Genomic DNA, 18837 nt, shown 5'->3' on the forward strand with positions numbered 1-18837 from the left:
ACTAAGCCTCAGATTCATGGTCTGAATTCCAGAGTCCCGACACTGTGATGGCTACCGACAAGAGATAAACTGAGTGGCACACCCACGGTGGCTAGTCTCATCCGTACCAGCCCCACCCCCTCCATACTCTGCCGCTACTTTCAGACTCAACGGTCGCTCTCAGATCTACTTGGCTCCAATGCAAGGACTGGGATGTCTGTCCTCCATCAGTGATCTGCAAACCCTATGAATGGTGCTCGAACTCATACTCTGTTCCATGGGAGCCGTGTGCTCTTGGTACTAGGCCCGATGGAAGGAGAGGACCCAGAAAGGAAGCACAGTTAGGGTGTCTCCAGGCTCTGTCTCTAGTCACCTAGCGGGCCAAGCCCTGCTCAGGGTACCACCCTCTGTGCAGAGGAGCCTGGCCCATCCCCAGGACAGATGCCGGGGGCGAGCTGCGGTCTTAGTGAACAGAGCGCACGTGGCGGCGGCAGCAAGCGGGAGGCAGGCGACACTCACTGCAAGTGTTTGAAAGTGATATCGGGGAAGCCGGTCGCTCTGGACCCCGACGGCGAGCGGCAGAGAGCTAGCACATAGGCACGCAGCGTCGCTATCCTCTCCACTCGGAATTTGGCTTCGATTAGGTCCAGGTGTGTCCCGACCACCAGCACAACAGCGTTTGGGGCCTTGGCCTGTAACAGAGAATCCTTCAGCCGAGTCCTGCATCCCCCGCGCCCCCCCTCCCCCGATTACAGAGTGGGAAACAGTTTCCTCAGTGTGCAAATGTGCCAACCCCAGATGTTAGTGGCCCACACTCAGTCACCATCCTGTGGATTTGAACGCCATGGGCCAGTTATGAACTGAGGTGTCCTGTGACCCACTCCACCCAGTTTAAAGCCCATGAAGAGGGATGTCCGGTCCTTCCAACCACCTGAGGGAGAGGCCTATGCCCGGCAAGTGGCACCTTTCCACGGGGAGGGAGTGCTGTCTGCCTTGCATGCCTGGGGCTTTTAGGTTTCAGGTAAATAAGAATATGGCAAGAGCATTGGGCTCTAAGTCCCAGGAGGCCTCTGAGTTCTCGGTGTGAAAATCAAGCAAGGCCAGGATTTGGGCCCTTCTAGAAGAATAGTGTTTCTCCCTTGCACTGTCTCTTTGGTCTTAATCCACACAATGCTTCGGGACACAGAACCTGGGGGGCTGCGTCCTGAGCACTGGGAGGCCAAGATGGCGGCCGCTCACCTCGATATTGAGCAGCCAGAACTGGAGGTTGGCCACGGCTTCCTCTCCCAGGGCCAGGTTCCAGACCACCACATACAGGGCCTTGTCCGTGAAGAAGCACTGGTTGACGGTGGCCATGCTGGCAGGGCCCCCAATGTCCCAGACGTTAAACTCCACGGATTCAACCTACTTGAGCAACAAGGCACAGAATGGGGGCATTTGAGTGACCGAGGGGGTGGAGTGGTGACTGAGCCACAAGAAAATTTACAGCGTGGAATGCATCTCAGAAAGACATGGCCGATGGAAAAGTTACAGACTCCAGTGCGTCCAAATTAGCAACCCTGGCAAGGGAAGAGAGCCCAGTGGCCCAAAGATAGGCTTCTGGGGGCTTCCATTTGCTGCCAACAGAGTCGGACATCTGAGGAGATCACGGGCTGTTGGGTTGGTTATCTCAGGCTCTCCGGAGTTGGAAGACATCGGGTGGGAGGAGGGGCCCCACTTGGACCTCATGGTTCCCACCCTCTCTGTGCAGGGGGCCAAACGGAGGAGGAGGCGTCCCTGAACTCGTGCAGGTCAAAGGTTGGCGCCCACCAACGAGGCTGGGAAACACCCCTGACGTGAGACTCCAACGACGGGACGCGGGCTGCCAGGAAGGCTGCGGAAACAGTTTCTGTATCACTGCATGAGCTCAGAGCTGGCCTAGGAGCCAAGGCTACAGTTCGCTGTAGCCAGGAGTCATTTCCATGAGGCAGCATCTGGCCTCCAAGCCGTAGACCACGTGCTGACCTGGTTTTGTATAAAGATGAAAGCCGACAGCTGTTCTCAGCCAGCTAGAGGTCAGCCGCACAGGGCGGGATGGGCCTCGGCGCTCACAAGAGCAGTAATGGCTTCCAAGGGAAGGCGGCGGCTTCATGCCGTCCACCCCTCAAGCCTGGGCACCCATTCACTGAAGAGCAGATGGGAACAAAAGTGCCTGAGTCATTGTCAAAACAGCAAAGCCAAGGGTACTGTCGAAAATTCTGGTTATTTTAGAGGACCTGCAGACGTGAGTCAGCGAGTGTCACTCCCTGTCTGTTCTGAGTGGGCCTGGGATTCATTAGCTCACTGTTCTCAGCCCCACAGGCAGGACCCTGCTCTTATGTTTATTCTGGGTGCTGGGGATGGGACGCACGGCCTTGCAATGCTCATCACAGGCTGCCCCACTCATGTGTACTCCTAGCCCCAAGGGTCCCATTCTTAGGGGGACCAGCTCCGAGTATGTTAGCTTACACCTTCAGAAGGCTCCATTTCCCAAACTGGAGTCCCCTGATTTGGAAGAAGGTTTTATGTGGAAAAACTCTGCAATCAAGCTTAGCTGTCATTGTACTGGGCTTGGAGAAGAAAACCATGCCCCAGCTGGACAGAGCCTCTTGGCTTTCTACCCTGTAAACTTTTCTCCACCTTGGATCCTTGAATCACCACAGCGAGGCAGAGATGCATATTCAGCCGATGAGGATGGCATTGTCTGGCACCCAGGGCAAAAGCACTCTCTGTGTGTGCTATGGATGGAGTGCTGTTAGAGTTTGGATTTGAAATGTCTGCTGGGGCTTATGTCTTGAATCCTTGGTGCCCTGCTGGTGAAATCTTGGGAAGTTCTAGAGACTTCTTAGATGGAGGAAGCAGGTCACTAGAGGCAGGTCCTTGGGAGTGTATTATCCTGGTCCCTTCCTGTCACCCTCTGCTTCCTGTCCCCCACGGTGAGGTGCGATCCTCATCACATATATCAACCTCCATGATGTTCAGTTCAATGGACGGACCAAGAAACAGTGGAAGGAACCCTCTGGGGCCATGAGCCAATACGTGTGCTCTCGTATAAGTCATTTCTGATGGGTAGTTTGCATTTTGGTCACAGCAACATAAAAATAACGAATAGAAGCACCAGGGTAAGATTCCACAGTTTCTTTTCTGTTTCAAAAGGAAAAAAAAAAGTTTACTTCTAGCCACTTGGACTTGAATGGGAATGAGGACCGTGAACAAGTTGGTGAAGAATTCATTTTAAACAGGCTATTTAATGGAACCTTTTCAGAGCTTGAATGAAAGTAGGAATTAGGCAGGACAGGGCATTGGCTCCTGGGGTACGTCCTCAGCCTCCTTTTAAGGGGGCTGAGAGATGCTGAGGTGTACCTCCCTGTCTGCCATGGTACTTTGTTCTTAGCCCTAGGGGAGCCCTTGTTTGAATCTAAGTCTTGGAGGCCAGCTTTGAAGTCTGAGCATGTGCTCATTAAGAGCCCCCCAGGGAATCCAGCAGACAGGCAGGGTCAGGAACCACTGGCCCAGAGCCTTGACTTCATTCTGATAGAAAAATACAAGGTCACAGAAAGAACTGATTCGTCACTCTTGGCAAGAGCTGGGGCAGAGCAAGCAGCACAGAACGTCTTGGGCCCTGGATTCATTCGGAATGTCCAGGGTCTCCGGGGGAATGGAGAGCAGCCCACAGGGAGGTCCCTCCCACCCACTGTGTGTCCACCACCCTTCACCTTGGCTTTGGAGCCTGCTGGTCTCTGGAGCTCCCACTTGGTGGTCCTGATGGTGGCCTCGCTGTGTGCTGCCTGGGGGGCCCTCCCCGTCTGTAAGATCTCCAGGAGTGTGGATTTGCCCTGGCGTGGGGGACCCACGAGGATCATCTTCATTAGCTTACACTTCTCTGCCTTGCGCAGCTGAGCTCGTAGGAAAGACAGTGTTGCTTTGGGGCCTGTGAGGAATCAGAAGAGGGGAAAAGTGGGTACCCTAGATGATGTATAAAGGGGATGCACTCACATTCCTTAGGAGGCCAAATTCCGTCCCAATTTCTATGTGTTTCGAGGGAAGATGGGGAGTCTGAGAGAGGGAAGGGATGATGATAACTACCCCCAAATTAAGCATGAAAGTCAGGCCTGAAGGACAACGTCCTTGCCGCCCTACTTGGCACACTCTCCTACCTAGCCACTCCCAGTCTTGTGACTGTTGCTAGCTACTGTGTTGGGGCCAATTCCATAGCATCTTCCCCAACTCTGAGGATGCAGTTGGGCCCCGCGGTTTATTCACCCACTGGTCCCTTCAGGTCTACCAAGGGAACCTGAGTTATCTTCCCAAGGCAGTGATTAGAACAGGGCTGGGGAGGCCCTACCTTCTTTCCTGACTTCCGCAGGCACATTGCTGATGTTCAGATCTTCAATGTCCAGTTGCCAGAGGTTTCCCAGCTGGCCTAGTTCAGGAGGGAGCTCTCGGAGGCTAGGATTACTGCAGCAAACAAGTCACCGTGAGAGACAAGCACATACATGGACACACGGGTCTACGGCTCTCCTACGCCTCCGCAGTCTGCAGGGGCCATTGCCAAGGTCTGATCCAAGCCGCGTGCCTTGGGCCTTCATCTCAATATTCCATTTAAACACTATGCCCATGACACCCGTCCATCATCAGGATGGAAACATTTGTTCTGACGTCTGTGAGTCTCCACTGAGTCCCCGTCCACAACTACCCTCTCTCTTTCACTAATGACTCTACCATCATCCGAACGGCCACTACTTCCTCTTGCAAAGCCTCTCCATTTTCAACCTTAATGCAATGCTTTCTACGGCACTCAAGTTTTACCTGCTTCTTAAGCCCCTGACGGGACCTGGTACACGGTGAAGTTCACTGCACGAAGGGGTCAGGGACACAGCTGTCCTCCTCACTGTCCCCCAGCCAAGCAACCAACTGTGGTCACTCATCTTCCTCCCTCTACCTTTCATATCCCACCCAATTGGAAAACAGAGCTACTGCTTCTGGTCCCCGGGGATGTAAGGGAGGACTTCGGCTTCGCTGGGCTGCACCTGCCCTGACATGAACTTACTTGCCCAAGTAGAGCTCTGATAAGTTCTTCAGCAGGCAGACGGACGGAGGGACAGCGTCGAGATGATTCTCATTCAGACAAAGGACCTCCAAAGATTCACTCAGGAAAGCTGGGAATTCTAGCATGCACGCTGCCAAGAAAGTCAAAAGAGACCGAGCTTCTGAACCGTCTGGATGACTGCAGCGTGGAGGTGCTATACAAATCCCTGCGACGTCTGCAGAGCATGCTGGGAAGCCTACCGTGCTCAGCTTCCTGACCTACCTATCAATTCTAATTCTACAGACATTCTTGTATGCACATGTGACAGAGACGTAAGGACAGGGACACTCGGTGACATACTGCTTGCAATAGCATCGAGAAAGGAGAGTGGCATATCCTCCACAGATACATGTCCGCAGGGGATTTGCTAAACAATAGAATAATGTGCAATGATTACAAAGCATGGTGCAGGTCATGTGTATGTAAAGTGATGGCTTCTGGAGACTTGGAAAAGCCAGGAGCAGAACCATGTCCCTAAAAGGGCTTATTAGTGTGACAGAAAATATCTGCAGATGTGCACACGTGTATCAACCCAGCATGTGAGTGTTATATGCATGCATGCACATACAACACACATGCACAGACGCACACATATATGTGTGTATGTTACACAAACTCATAGAGAAGAACTTACTAGAAAGCCAAATACCCATTTTGTTTTAAAATATACAGCATTCCCTCTTCAATGAAAGAAAAAGCTAATCAACAAAGAAACATATGAGCTAAGTTGTTTTTTTTTTAATATATTAATGTTCCTTAAGATGTTACTCCCTGAAAAACCAGCCAACTCGTTAGTATTCAAGTAAGTTCATTCGTGAGGCTAATTATGAGATTACCATTAAGATCACGTCACATTTGCTGTTTCCACAGCACCCGAGCCTTTGTGCAGAGAAAGAATGTCATACAAAGCTTGGAAAGGCACATTAATGGGATTCAGGGGTTTAGACTATAGCAGGGTCTCTGAGGAACCTTTATCCCCCACACCCGCTTCCTCGAAAAGCAAAGAGAATGGACAGGATATCCCACTGGAAAACAGGGAATCCAAGATGCATGCTCTGCCTCAAAGCCCCCTGCCGGGACTGCCAGCCAGGGCGATGTAGAGGCTAGAGAAAGCAACATTCTTCTCGGGGGCTGAAATCATGTTCAGTTACCTAGATACAACTACCTCCCTCAGCGAGGGCATCTCTCCACCCATGGAGCGGCAGTACTGATGAGCACGAGGTAACCTGGCCTCAGAGGACATCCTGGGAGAGAGACGATGCCAGACTACTAAGATGAATGTTAAGAAAACCCTGCCCAGCTCGCGGCCGCCGCGCCGCCGCGCTGTGTGCTGGATTCACAGCAGCTGTGGAAATAACTTCGCAGCAGCTTGCCCAGGCGACTTGGTCCTACACCTCGTCCTGGAGAAAGATGTTCAAGAGCGCCTTCTTTCCCCTTTCGATGAAATGGCTTCATGTTTTTCTGGGAGTGGAAAGGCGTGCTTTCTTGCCCACGGAGGGAACACTGAGCAGCTGGCCGTGGGGCCGGCCAAGTCTGAAGTTTCACCCTGGTGTTTATGAAGGGTCCTTAAGTGACGGATGAGGGGAATAAGGAGCCACACCTCTGAATGGCGGCCACACCTGTCACACCCCCAGCCAACGGCTGGGAACTGTGGAAACTAGGCTGGGGAGAACACAGCTAGAGGTATTTATGAACTGTTATTTATTCATAAGTTATTTATGACTCGGCTCGTCTGAGTTTTACCGTAAAAACGGTCATCCAAATTATTTTTGGACAAGGCAACCGCACAAATATGACTGCTTAAATGTACGTAAACCTCCCTGGAATTTAACTGTCCACCCGCACACAAGCCGTCTTTTATAGATAACTCTTTACCCCAGGTCAACCACCCTGGGAGAACAACTCTGCTGAGGAACAGGGTTGGCAAGGGCACCTTGCCTGGATTTCACTCAGGGGTGGCCCTCAGAATTCCAGACGCAACTGAAAAAGCAGGAGGCCTTTGTCATCTACCCATGCCATGATGCCCTCGACCAGGGAGCCTTGGCAGGTGTGGCCTCCTCCACTGGCTACCAGCTCACGCCGATGACCTTCTCGCTCTGCAGCTGGATCTTCCTATGCAGTTGCCACAGGCTGCGGCAACTGGTCTACCTTCCAGTGACGTCGCCTTGGTCCCCCAAGGGTCCCACATGCCTGAGTAGAAGGCAAATCACTCAAGTGGCCTCCAGCAAGTGGCTCCAGTGACCGAGACTGTTCCCGGCCTATGCTCTTGTCCATTGTCCCCCTTGGCACCAGGGACACCATAGTGTCTCTTTCTCTTTCTTTCCAAGTGAGATCCTTACATCTGTACTCAATTTCCCAAGGCTGAGGGGCTTCCATTTAAAGAGGGGCCAGCTGGGCTGAGGGGATGGCTTAGTGGCAGAGTACTTGCCCAGCATGCCCAAAGCCTTGGGTCCTATACTCACACACAGAAAAAAAAATAAAGGAGAAAGGCCCAGTTACGAAACTTCATAAACTATATTTCCCTATCGGTACAGAAACAGGTCCCTGTATCTGTCTCCTGGCTGTTTGGACTTATTTTTCAAAACTTTATTTTTTGTTGCTATTTTTTTTCTTATGGGGTTGTCATATTCATATGTATATTCGTGAATATATATGAATAAATTATAAGCATTCTTTGTATATTAGAGACTTGTGTGCCGATCTGTGTCACAGTGATTTCTGTGGGAAACAGTTGTCAGAAGTTTGCAGGAAGCCTTTGTCTATAATGTCTTTCACCAAATGAAACTTTTCAATTTTTACAAAGCCAAGAGTTGGGGCCTTAAAAATGTTTTTTGGGGGGCAGGGTGGCCCATACCTATAATCTCAGCACTTGAGAGGCTGGGCAGGGCGATTGCTTTTGAGGCTGCAGAGTGAATTTCCAGGCCAGCCTACGCTACAGCGTGAGTCCACGTATAAAAATAAAAGAAAATGAGGGGCTAGAGATATGGTGGTTAAGAGCACTGACTTTTCTTCCAGAGAACCCGGGGTTCAATTCCCAGCACCCACATGGTGGTTCCCAACCTGTAGTGAGATTTGGTGCCCTCCTCTGGCCTGCAGGGACACATGCAGGCAGAACACTGTATACATAATAAATAAATAAATATTAAAAAAAAAAAACCCAGAAAGTGAAAAGATTTCTAGCCAGCTTTTAAAGGTCTCTTCCAACCCCAAACCGCACAAGTGTCCTCTAAAGTGTGATTTTTCTTTTTATACAAAGCCTGCTCTCCGTATGGGCGTTGTTATCACTGACAGAAGGAAAGGACACCACCACTGCTTTCTCTCCTAGCTGGTTACACCGACACTATTTGTTAAAACCTGAAAACAGTCTTTTCTACTGGATCACAACGCCACCTTTGCTCTATATTAATTCCATCTGTACACAGGAACCCCGAGGAACTGGTTCCAGGATGCCCCCTCTACAACAGCTACCAAAATCCACAGATGCTGAAGTTCCTTATGTAAAGATGCAAGAACCCACACGTTTCCTCACTCGACTTTTCTCCCGCACTTTCCAGTCAGCTGTTCGTTGATCTCAGACACAGTAAGGTAGACTGCATTTACTCACTTCTATTCTTGGATTCTATTCCACCAATAGTTACTCGTTCAATGATAGGAAACCCACGTACTCAAATATGACTCTACAAACCACTGTACACGCACACACACACACACACACACACACACACACACACACACACACACACCTCTATTATAGACAAAGACTAAGAAGAAGTTACCACTTGGAGGTTACAGTGGAGGGCCAATTGTTTGCTACTGGGCAGGGTTTCCCTGAAGGACAAAAAGTCTTTCCTGAGAAATTCCCTACCCGGCACAGGCCGTATGAGGGACAAAAACATAAACTCCAGGCAAAGTTCTACTCTTGAAGCCCTGGGAAGATCTTGAGCCCCTCTGCCACACTTCAGCCCATGAGCTAGTGCGGCTGTGGCCTCTAATGGGTCTCAGATGTCACAATACTGCAGAAAGGACTGGGTAGCGTTGGTCCTGCCCCCAGGGTGGACTCCCACAGTCTGTGTGGAAGCCTGGCTCTATCACAGGGTCAGAACTAGTCAAGAAACACTGAGCATACGCAGAAGCCCTGACCCTTGATCTGGAGACCAGAACTTTGGGAAGAAGGCATTAGGTTTAGACGGGGTCACGAGGGTGGGTTCTCCATGACGGAAGAATCCTGTTAGGAGAGACTTTCCACCATGTGTGGGTGGAGTGGGAGTGAGGAGGCGGCTGTGGGCAAGTTAGAAAGCCTGATTCTCCCAAATCCAGCCACGAATGCACCCTGCCATGGCTTCCAGCCCCGAGAACTGCGAGGAGGGAGTATCCATGGTATGAGCCACTGGTCTATGATGACTGGGGCACATGGGGAGCCTCAGTTTCCCTATGTGCAGCATAGATGGCCTTGTCCACCTCCCATGAGCACTGAGACTCTTGCGCATGCAATGTGGGGAAGTTCTCTGTATGTGGTAGATAGCTACTAGCATTGCTGGGCTCCAGGTGGGGAGTCAGGGCCACAGGCGTGCACACAAGTGACTTAAGTTAGCAGTCATCATTCACTTACTGGGAGCATTTCAGCTGACCATAGCCACCTCTGGCATTCCAACAGGGAAAGGAAAAGAAAAGCCCAACATATGACAAGAAGATAAGGCTACCCTGCCTTGCCTCATCACCAGGATGCCAAAATCTCCCCAGTCCAGCACTCACCTGCCTCAGTGCCAGAACGCTGGCGCCCTCTGGTGGTGAACAGGGAGATCCGCTTTGTTTTAAGCCCATCTTCATTTCTGTGCAGGGGGAAAAAGAACCCTCAGAAATTTGAGGCCAGCATGTCAACAACATGAAGTATATTAGCTCTGACTACGTAGCACAGAACCATGGGGACAGGAGTAAATCCTATCATCAGGTGCTTGGCATTCCTGCAGCTTATATGAGGGAGCTCAGGGGTCTTCTGGAAGAAGCAATTAGAAAGGATAATCTAACTGCCACGACCATTAGTCTCACATGCTCAGGCTTTCCAGCTTCAAGCAGGGGCCAGCGCTTCTGTACGTGGCATTCTGGTGGCAGGGACACTGTCCACTGTCTCCAGGGAGGCTACCTTTGGATGTATGCTCTGCTGAGATGTTTCCAGGTAACCTCGAGCCAATGACTCCAAAGGCCTGCTCTGCTCTCTCACCTTCAACCTTTCACCTTTTGTTGGGTGAATCCATTTTCTTCCCCCTATGACCACATTAGCAGCTGGTAAAGGATTTACAGACTTCTAGTCTTGTCTGTATTGTATGTAACAGTTACAGATGGAAGGCCCCGCTCACAGGCTGCACGATGTCCCCTGGAATCCTTATCCCGGGATTTTGGAATTTGGAATACACGTTGAGACTCAATCGTGTAAGTGCCTACTTCCTCTGAACTGGAGCATTCCCTCCTGGAGGGAGGAGGCAACTTCTAAGACACAGGAGGCGTGGGAACGTGATACCATTCACAAGCCCCCCAACCCTCGCAGGTTATCTAACAAGTCCCGGTTGCTGGGGGAACAGGAGACTCTTTGGTAGAGCTGCCTGCAAGGTGGACAGGAGGCAGCTTTTGAGCGGTGACACCTATGCCTGGGGTGAGACGGTGCCTCTGAGTCACCCAGGGTCCCGAAAGCAACTCCGACACCAGTTCTTCAAGCTCTGTTTGGGTAGATTGTTTCTGTGGTCTGCCATTAGTGTGCCATATGGGGAAAGATGTGTGGTCATTTCTCCCCAGAAGAAGTCACACAGTAGCATCCTTCATCCAGAAGTTTAAATCCAGAAGCCTCCCAAAGCCCAACCCTGTAAGGAGAGCATTCCAGACCTGACCTCAGAGCTGTGCCGCAGTTAAAACTCCAGTGTGCTGAAAATGCTGCATGAAATGTCCTTAGGCCGGGGATGGCGGCGTGTGACACACACTTAAGTCTTGTGTTTAGCTTTGGGTCCCAACCCAGGGTGTTTGGGATACATACAAATACTTGAAAACTCCCAACGACATCTAAAATCTGAAACCCTTCTGGTCCCAAGCATTTTTGAATAAAGGAGACTCACCATGCGGGGTCTTGAAAGAAATGATTATGTCGGTATAAGCTCATTGGGATGGGACCTAGTCTGATATGGCTGGTGTTCAGAGGAAGGGGCAAAGGGGATGATCGTGGAGATGTACAGCGATGGCCACTTCAACAAGCCAAGGACTTGATGACGCCCTATTCTCAGACCTGCGGCCTCCACGATGGTTCCAGAAGACTTCCAGTCCTGCCTGACTGGGATACAGCAGCCCGGGGCTCAGCCATCTCCTGTTCACTTGTAGGCAGACACACATCTGGAGGCATGGAGACCCCCTACCCCTGGTTCTCTACACACTGCGGGGAAAGACGCCCCTGCTTACTTGCCAAGTTGGTTTCTGGAGAGGTCCAGGGTCTTGAGTTGTAGGCAGCTCCACTTCTCTTGAGGGGGCAGTGACAGCAGCTGGTTTCCCTGTAACTTCAAGAACATGAGGGCCTGAAAGAGGGAGGAGAGAGGAAGAGACGGTGTCAACCGTGAAAGGGAGGAGATGGAGTGACAAGTCAGCCTGTTCCCTGTCAACGCACAGCCAGACAATCACAGCCTCTTTCTATTCACAAGACTCCCCCAAATCGTTTCAAGCAGAGAGGATGAACAATGCATTCAGACTTTCCCTCAAGGCCAATGAGAACTGGAGAATCTTGAGGCCAAAGATTCTTAAGAGTCATGGTTAGCGGGTACCTGCCTGGAGCACACAAGGTACCATCAGGTGGTCCAGTGATGCTGGGTACCTGCTGCCTCTTGGTGACTTCCTTCTTGGGTGGTCCCCAAAGAGAGGCAACAAGACCATGGGTGGTCTGCCTTAGCCACGTGTTCTCAGATGTCCACTATGGACTCCTTGGGGTCCCCACATAGGCGGCTCATCCCTGTGCCTTGCTCTACACAAGCCTACTGGGGTCCCTCCTCACTTGGAGGATGTTTTTCTTTAATGAGAGCCCCAGAGACACACCGTGGCTCTTCTTGATGACATTATCACAGGTCCACCTACTAGAGGGCCGCCACACTGCTGTACCACATTAAGCCTCTACATGCTTTGTTTCCTGTTGTTGAGGGTTGATGCCACGGCCCACTCTTAGGCCCGGGATGGTTGTCACCCTCTGCATTTCTGTGAAAGCCTCCTCAAGGGACAAGCCCAGGGCTTGGGCTGGGATGTGAAGGTCTGCCCAATCCCCAATCCGGAGACAAGGGGAAAATTGGGATGCCACAGAACAGGGTGGTGAGATTTGACGAGGCTCTATCCCTCCTTGCCGGCCAAGCTCCTCTGCAAGGTGTTGCAAGGTGTGAGTCAGAATTGGGAGGTGATGAATGGTAAGAACCGATGGCCAGTTGGTCCCTGTGGGTACCAGCGACATGGGTTCTCAGTCAGCAGCACTCCCATTTCCTCTGGCTGTGAGTACATGTGGGTCCCTTTCTGTGTCCCATGCTTGCTTACGGGTCTATGACTCGATAGTCCCTATTTTCAGAGAAATGCATGCCGAAGGGACCCTTGATGTCTTTGGCATTCTGGATGATCTGAGCAGCTGGCTGGTCTAGGGAGATTAGGGGCTGCACCTGTGTGACAGGCACCTTTCCCGGGCAACGTGGCCTGTGATTCCACCATGAGACTCTCCAGGGAGTGCCCTAATGCTTTGGGTGAATAGTCAGCAATCCCTTGTTCTGGGACTAGCCTAGGGCCTCACAGCCTGCTGAAGAGGCAACGGTAAAGTGCTGTAGGTACAGAGTCTCCTCCCGGAGTTTGTGGTGCTCAGTGGGGTCTCTAGGAGTGGGGGAAAGAGTGCCAGGGACAGAGGGAGTCATCTCTCCATCATGCTTCAAAGCTTCAACATGAAGCCAGGGGCTGCAGCTCGGTGGCAGAGAGCACTTTTGTGTTACGCATGAGGCTCCAGGTTCAATCCCCAGGACAACTAAAAGCAAAACAAAAGTTCCACAGAGAAATGAAGTCCTGGGGGTTGCTCTTTTGGATCTGGAACACTCCCTAAAGGTCCATGGGTTAAACAAAAAACCAATAAAGGTGGACACTACGTCTCTCGGAGCAACTGGGAGGTGGTGGAACCTTTTAGAGCTAGGGTCTGCGGGAGGTGTTGTGGTGGAGGTGTCCTGGTGGAGGTGTCCTGGTGCAGGTGTCCTGGTGGAGGTGTCCTGGTGCAGGTGTCGTGGTGCAGGTGTCCTGGTGCAGGTGTCCTGGTGCAGGTGTCCTGGTGGAGGTGTCCTGGTGGAGGTGTTGTGGTGGAGGTGTCCTGGTGCAGGTGTCCTGGTGCAGGTGTCCTGGTGGAGGTGTCCTGGTGCAGGTGCTGTGGTGGAGGTGTCCTGGTGCAGGTGTTGTGGTGCAGGTGTTGTGGTGGGGGTGTCCTGGTGGAGGTGTCCTGGTGCAGGTGTCCTGGTGGAGGTGTCCTGGTGGAGGTGTTGTGGTGGAGGTGTCCTGGTGCAGGTGTCCTGGTGCAGGTGTCCTGGTGGAGGTGTCCTGGTGGAGGTGTCCTGGTGGAGGTGTCCTGGTGGAGGTGTCCTGGTGCAGGTGTCCTGGTGGGGTGTCCTGGTGGAGGTGTTGTGGTGGAGGTGTCCTGGTGGAGGTGTCCTGGTGCAGGTGTCCTGGTGGAGGTGTCCTGGTGGAGGTGTCCTGGTGCAGGTGTCCTGGTGGAGGTGTCCTGGTGGAGGTGTCCTGGTGGAGGTGTCCTGGTGCAGGTGTCCTGGTGGAGGTGTCCTGGTGGAGGTGTCGTGGTGGGGGTGTTGTGGTGGAGGTGTCCTGGTGCAGGTGTTGTGGTGGGGGTGTCCTGGTGGAGGTGTCCTGGTGCAGGTGTCCTGGTGGAGGTGTCCTGGTGGAGGTGTCCTGGTGGAGGTGTTGTGGTGGAGGTGTCCTGGTGCAGGTGTCCTGGTGCAGGTGTCCTGGTGGAGGTGTCCTGGTGGAGGTGTCCTGGTGGAGGTGTCCTGGTGCAGGTGTCCTGGTGGAGGTGTCCTGGTGGAGGTGTTGTGGTGGAGGTGTCCTGGTGCAGGTGTCCTGGTGGAGGTACCCTGGTGTAGGTGTTGTGGTGCAGGTGTCCTGGTGGAGGTGTCCTGCTCATCACTGGTGTGCACTTGAGGAGGACATTGGGGTTACACTTCTTCTGCCTCCTCTTGAGTTCAAGTCCTGGTTGTGAGGTGAACAGCTCTACCCTACCATGCTTCACTGCCTCATCACAGTCCCCCAACCCTGGAACCAACCATGGTGGGCGCGTCTACGGACTGGCACCTCCTCCCGAGCCGTGAGCCATGACAAGCCCTTTACACATGTAAGCTGGTTTCTCAAGGTGTTCGCCACAGCAATGAGAAGTGATTGACACAGGGAAATAAGCCCTTCCCCAACACAGCTGTCTCCATGGTGACCGTCCCCTCACTTCCATCTTTGCTCAAGACCAAGTGTGTTTTTGATAGGCGAACTTATCCCTGACTTGTGTGTGTGTGTGTGTGTGTGTGTGTGTGTTTCATAAACTTGGAAAAAGCACATAGACTCCTTGTAGCCCAGAGTGATTTTTTCTTACCAGTGCCGACAATGAGAAATGAAACACTATTGGACTCACATCAAGCTGGAAAAGCCCCAGGGGCACCTCTTTCAGCAAGTTCTCGGAGAAATCCACATCCTTAAGGTGGTTTTTCCAAAAGACAGCCATTTTGTCCGGCAGCGATTCCAGGGCGTTTCTGGAGGCTTTACAACATCTCTAGGAGTTCGAGGAGAGAGGGGGAGAATGGTAAGCAGTTTTCCAAGTGTTTCGCTACCTAGAAGTCTGTTTGTCAGTTTGATGTCAGAAGTGATGCTATCAGGCAGGGCTCCGTGAGCACGGTGCAGGGTAAGGAGAAAGGCTTCAGATGCTCCATGCCTGCGTTTTCCTGTCCTAAGGGAGCAGGGATAGAGTTTCCTGGGGGAGACAGAGGTGGCTCATAGTTTTTTCCCCCTCGTCACCATCCGGTCTGTTGTCCTGGGAAATAACAGACTGATTCAGAGCCGTGTTCTCGGGAGACACTGCTTTCCCCACGCATATGGTCAAACTAGAAATGCTTACTCTTGTGATGGAGAATTTCCTGGTTGGAAACCAACAGCAACAAAGCACAAATATTCCCTATGTTATTCATCGGCTTCAACCAGCCAGATTCCCAAGAAACAAAACCTCATTTAGTCTGCGGCATTGTGAATGCAGACTCCTGTGTGTCTTAATGCACCAAAGAACTGCACCCCGCTTTGGCATTTGTGTTCGTATGTAGGAGGCATCAGGATTGTGTGTGTATACACATACATGTAGAGGCCAAAGGTTAATGATGGGTGTCTTCTCCAATATCTCGCCATCATCATCATCATCATCATCATCATCATATTATTATTATTATTATTATTATTATTATTATTATTATTATTATTTTGAGACAGGGTCTCTCACAGAACCTAGAGCCCCTCAGTTGTCTAGACTGCTGCCCAGCCAACTCCAGGGATCCTCCTATCCCCACTTCTCAGTGCCGGGATTACAGGCACATGCTGCCATACCTGGCTTTCTAAAAATTGTGCATGACCTGTATGTATGTGTGCTCACATGTATTAATACATGCATGTGTGCACATGTGTGTACGTGGGGGCCAGGAGTTGATGGTAGGCGTCTTCTTAGTTTACGCCCCATCTTATATACTGAGGCAGGATCTCTCACTGAACTCTGAGCTCATAAGTGTCTGGTCTAGCGAGCCAGCTTACCCATGGGTTCCTGTCTTTGCTTCTTGGGTGCTTGAAAAAGCTTAGTTCCTGGTGCTTGCATAAACAAGCACTTTCTCTACACAGCCATCTCTCCAGACCCACTCGTGCGTGGCTTTTCATGTGGATTCTTGGGAATCAAACTCAAGTCCTCATATTTGTGTGGCAGGCACTTTACCAAAAGAGCCAGCTCCCCACCCCTCGTATCAGCCTGTGTCAGGGTGTGAGCTGCTGTCGTACAAAGCTCTGGAGTGGCTACTGTGTGTCCCTTATATCTGGAGCCAGCGGACTGACTGGCTTACAGATGTTACTGACTGAGTGCTGTGGGCCTCGGCTACGATGTGGAACGGCACTCGTGACGCACAGCGTGACCCCAAAGGAGGTGAAGTGAGGATGTACAGAGTGGTGTTCAGACTGTGGCTTTCAGGATACAAACCAAAGGGCAGGACCAGGGATCGGGAAAGCTCTTCAGGCTGTTTCTGGAGACATTTAGATAGCTGAGTGACTTGAAGGAGTGCATGAAGAGGGCGGGGAGCTCCGTCAGCTTGTTGTCAGCAAGGTCAAGTTCTTGCAGCTTCCGCAGGCCAATCCAGTTAGTAGCTGTGAGTTAAAAAAAAAAAAAAAAGCCGTGAACTGTCAAGTATCCGGACCAGTAAGGAAGTGGCTGATGATACCAGTCATCGATGGAGGCACGTACCGTTTTCTTCTTCAAACAGCCGCTCCAGATAATTTCTGGAAGCAGTCAGCTTTTGAAGTTTTGAGAGGTGCAAGAATCCAGGCGGAAGGTGGGACAGCTTGTTGCTGGAGATGTCGATTTCGAGTAACCTGGGGCGGGGGAGAAGGGAGTCAGGGCACCGGAAAAGCAGCAGCAGTGCATAAAGATCGCTGTCGGCAAGGCACACGCTTTCTCTCTACACACACAGTTTCAGAAGCAAGTGGGAATCTTGGCTTTTCACTTATTTGGTGAACTGCTATGACAATGGACTCTGACTCTGGTGGGTTCTGGTTCTTCTGAACATCCAGGGATTAAAACCTTTGCCCATGCTAAGCGAGCGGCGCCCTGGAGCTGCTCAGAGGCCACAGAGCAGGACTGCAACCTGTTGGGGATTTCGGGTTCACCCATCTGACCCAGGTTAAGAAGCCTGCTCAGCTAACACTTGCTTTTTACATGATGGGTTTGTAAAACTCATCTATGAGGCCCAAGAACTAACCTCAAGCTCTTTCCAACATCCTGCCTCTTACAACATTTAAACCCCCAGTGTATTTTTTAAAATTCCATGTATTTACTGTGTGTATGCATTCACTCATGTGAGCCAATGTGCCATGAACTCCACCCAGGTGGAAGTCAGAGGACAGCTTTTAGGAGTCAGTTTTCTCTCACCAGTATGTAGGTTCAGGTCACCAGGCTTGCCAGCAAGCACCTCTACCCACTGGGCCACCTTCCAGCCCCAGACTTAGACTGACATCCAGTCAGTTCAAACCCTTTCTGCAATGAAGCCTTGCACATACACAGCCTCAAGAAATTCAAGTACAGTCCTGAGATGGTTCATCATGACTGTCACAATTTGATGAGAGGCAAACTTCTGGACATGGTCTGTGAGGGATTGTCTAGATTAGGTGAGCTGAGGTTGGAAGAGCACCTTAAATGTGGGTGACACCATTCCATGGTTCGTGTCCTAGGCTGAGTACCAGCAAGCAGTCATTGCTGTCTGCTTCCCGACTACAGCTGCAGTGTGACCAGCGACTGATGCAGTGTGACCGGCGACTGATGCAGTGTGACCAGTGACTGATGCAGTGTGACCAGTGACCTGCTATAACTGCAGTGTGACCAGTGACTAAGGCAGTGTGACCAGTGACTGATGCGGTGTGACCAGCGACTGATGCAGTGTGACCAGCGACTGATGCAGTGTGACCAGGGATTGATGCAGTGTAACCAGCGATTGATGCAGTATGACCAGTGCCTGACGCAGTGTGACCAGTGACAGCTGCAGTGTGACCAGTGACTGATGCAGTGTGACCAGTGACTGATGCAGTGTGACCAGCGACTGATGCAGTGTGACCAGTGACCAATGCAGTGTGACCAGCGACTGATGCAGTGTGACCTGCGACTGATACAATGTGACCTGCTATAGCTGCAGTGTGACCAGTGACTAATGCAGTGTGACCAGTGACTGATGCAGTGTGACCAGCGACTGGTGCAGTGTGACCAGTGACCAATGCAGTGTGACCAGCGACTGATGCAGTGTGACCTGCGACTGATACAGTGTGACCTGCTATAGCTGCAGTGTGACCAGTGACTAATGCAGTGTGACCAGTGACTGATGCAGTGTGACCAGCGACTGATGCAGTGTGACCAGCGACTGATGCAGTGTGACTAGTGACTGATGCAGTGTGACCAGTGACTAATGCAGTGTGACCAGCTGCAGCTGCAGTGTGACCGGCCACCTCTGACCCTGCATCCATGCCTTTTCCATCACAATGGACTTTCTCCTTCAAACTGTGAGTCGGGATAACCCCTTCCTTCTTTAAGTTGTCGGGATATTTAGTCACAATGAGAAAAGCAATTCATAGATATCCTTCCCCTGCCATGCCACCTCAGGGCTCAGGGCTCTAGGAAAGACGGGCAGTGACCCAGTGACCAGTGTTCCTGTGTGGCCACATTCCCAGAGCTGACCCTTTCCTCAGGCCCACCCAGCTTTTTCTGGGAGGTGGGACAAACCCCTCTACCATCCCAGCAAGCTTCTAGCCACCCTACTGTGCAGGGCACAGTTGTGCAATTTGAACAAACAGCTCTGCATGGCTGTGGATGAGCTGAGATAAATCCTTAGCCCAGACCACCCGTTCAGACCTCTCTGGCTCATGAGGCATCCGAGGCCTTGCTGATGCCTTGCTCCCGTGAGCTTGTGTAAGAGAGAGCAGTCCTTTCACTACTG

At 51.6% G+C, this 18837-nt stretch overlaps 1 protein-coding gene across 2 annotated transcripts in view; it reads right to left on the reverse strand.

Moving 5' to 3' along the window:
* The window catches only part of Lrrk1 (leucine rich repeat kinase 1), a 136728-nt gene that overhangs the window by 38756 nt on the left and 79135 nt on the right, over positions 1–18837 (reverse strand). For both annotated transcript variants that reach the window (XM_076544529.1, XM_076544520.1), the window contains 10 exons: positions 16602–16729; positions 16341–16504; positions 14751–14888; positions 11525–11637; positions 9839–9915; positions 5048–5177; positions 4343–4455; positions 3714–3928; positions 1219–1383; positions 499–671 (listed from right to left, as the gene is read on the reverse strand). In XM_076544529.1, coding sequence (XP_076400644.1) covers positions 499–671; positions 1219–1383; positions 3714–3928; positions 4343–4455; positions 5048–5177; positions 9839–9915; positions 11525–11637; positions 14751–14888; positions 16341–16504; positions 16602–16729 — 1416 coding nt within the window. The remainder of the gene's footprint in view (positions 1–498; positions 672–1218; positions 1384–3713; positions 3929–4342; positions 4456–5047; positions 5178–9838; positions 9916–11524; positions 11638–14750; positions 14889–16340; positions 16505–16601; positions 16730–18837) is intronic.

This window comes from Peromyscus maniculatus, chromosome 1 (assembly GCF_049852395.1).
Source record: "Peromyscus maniculatus bairdii isolate BWxNUB_F1_BW_parent chromosome 1, HU_Pman_BW_mat_3.1, whole genome shotgun sequence".
Lineage (NCBI taxonomy): Eukaryota > Metazoa > Chordata > Mammalia > Rodentia > Cricetidae > Peromyscus > Peromyscus maniculatus.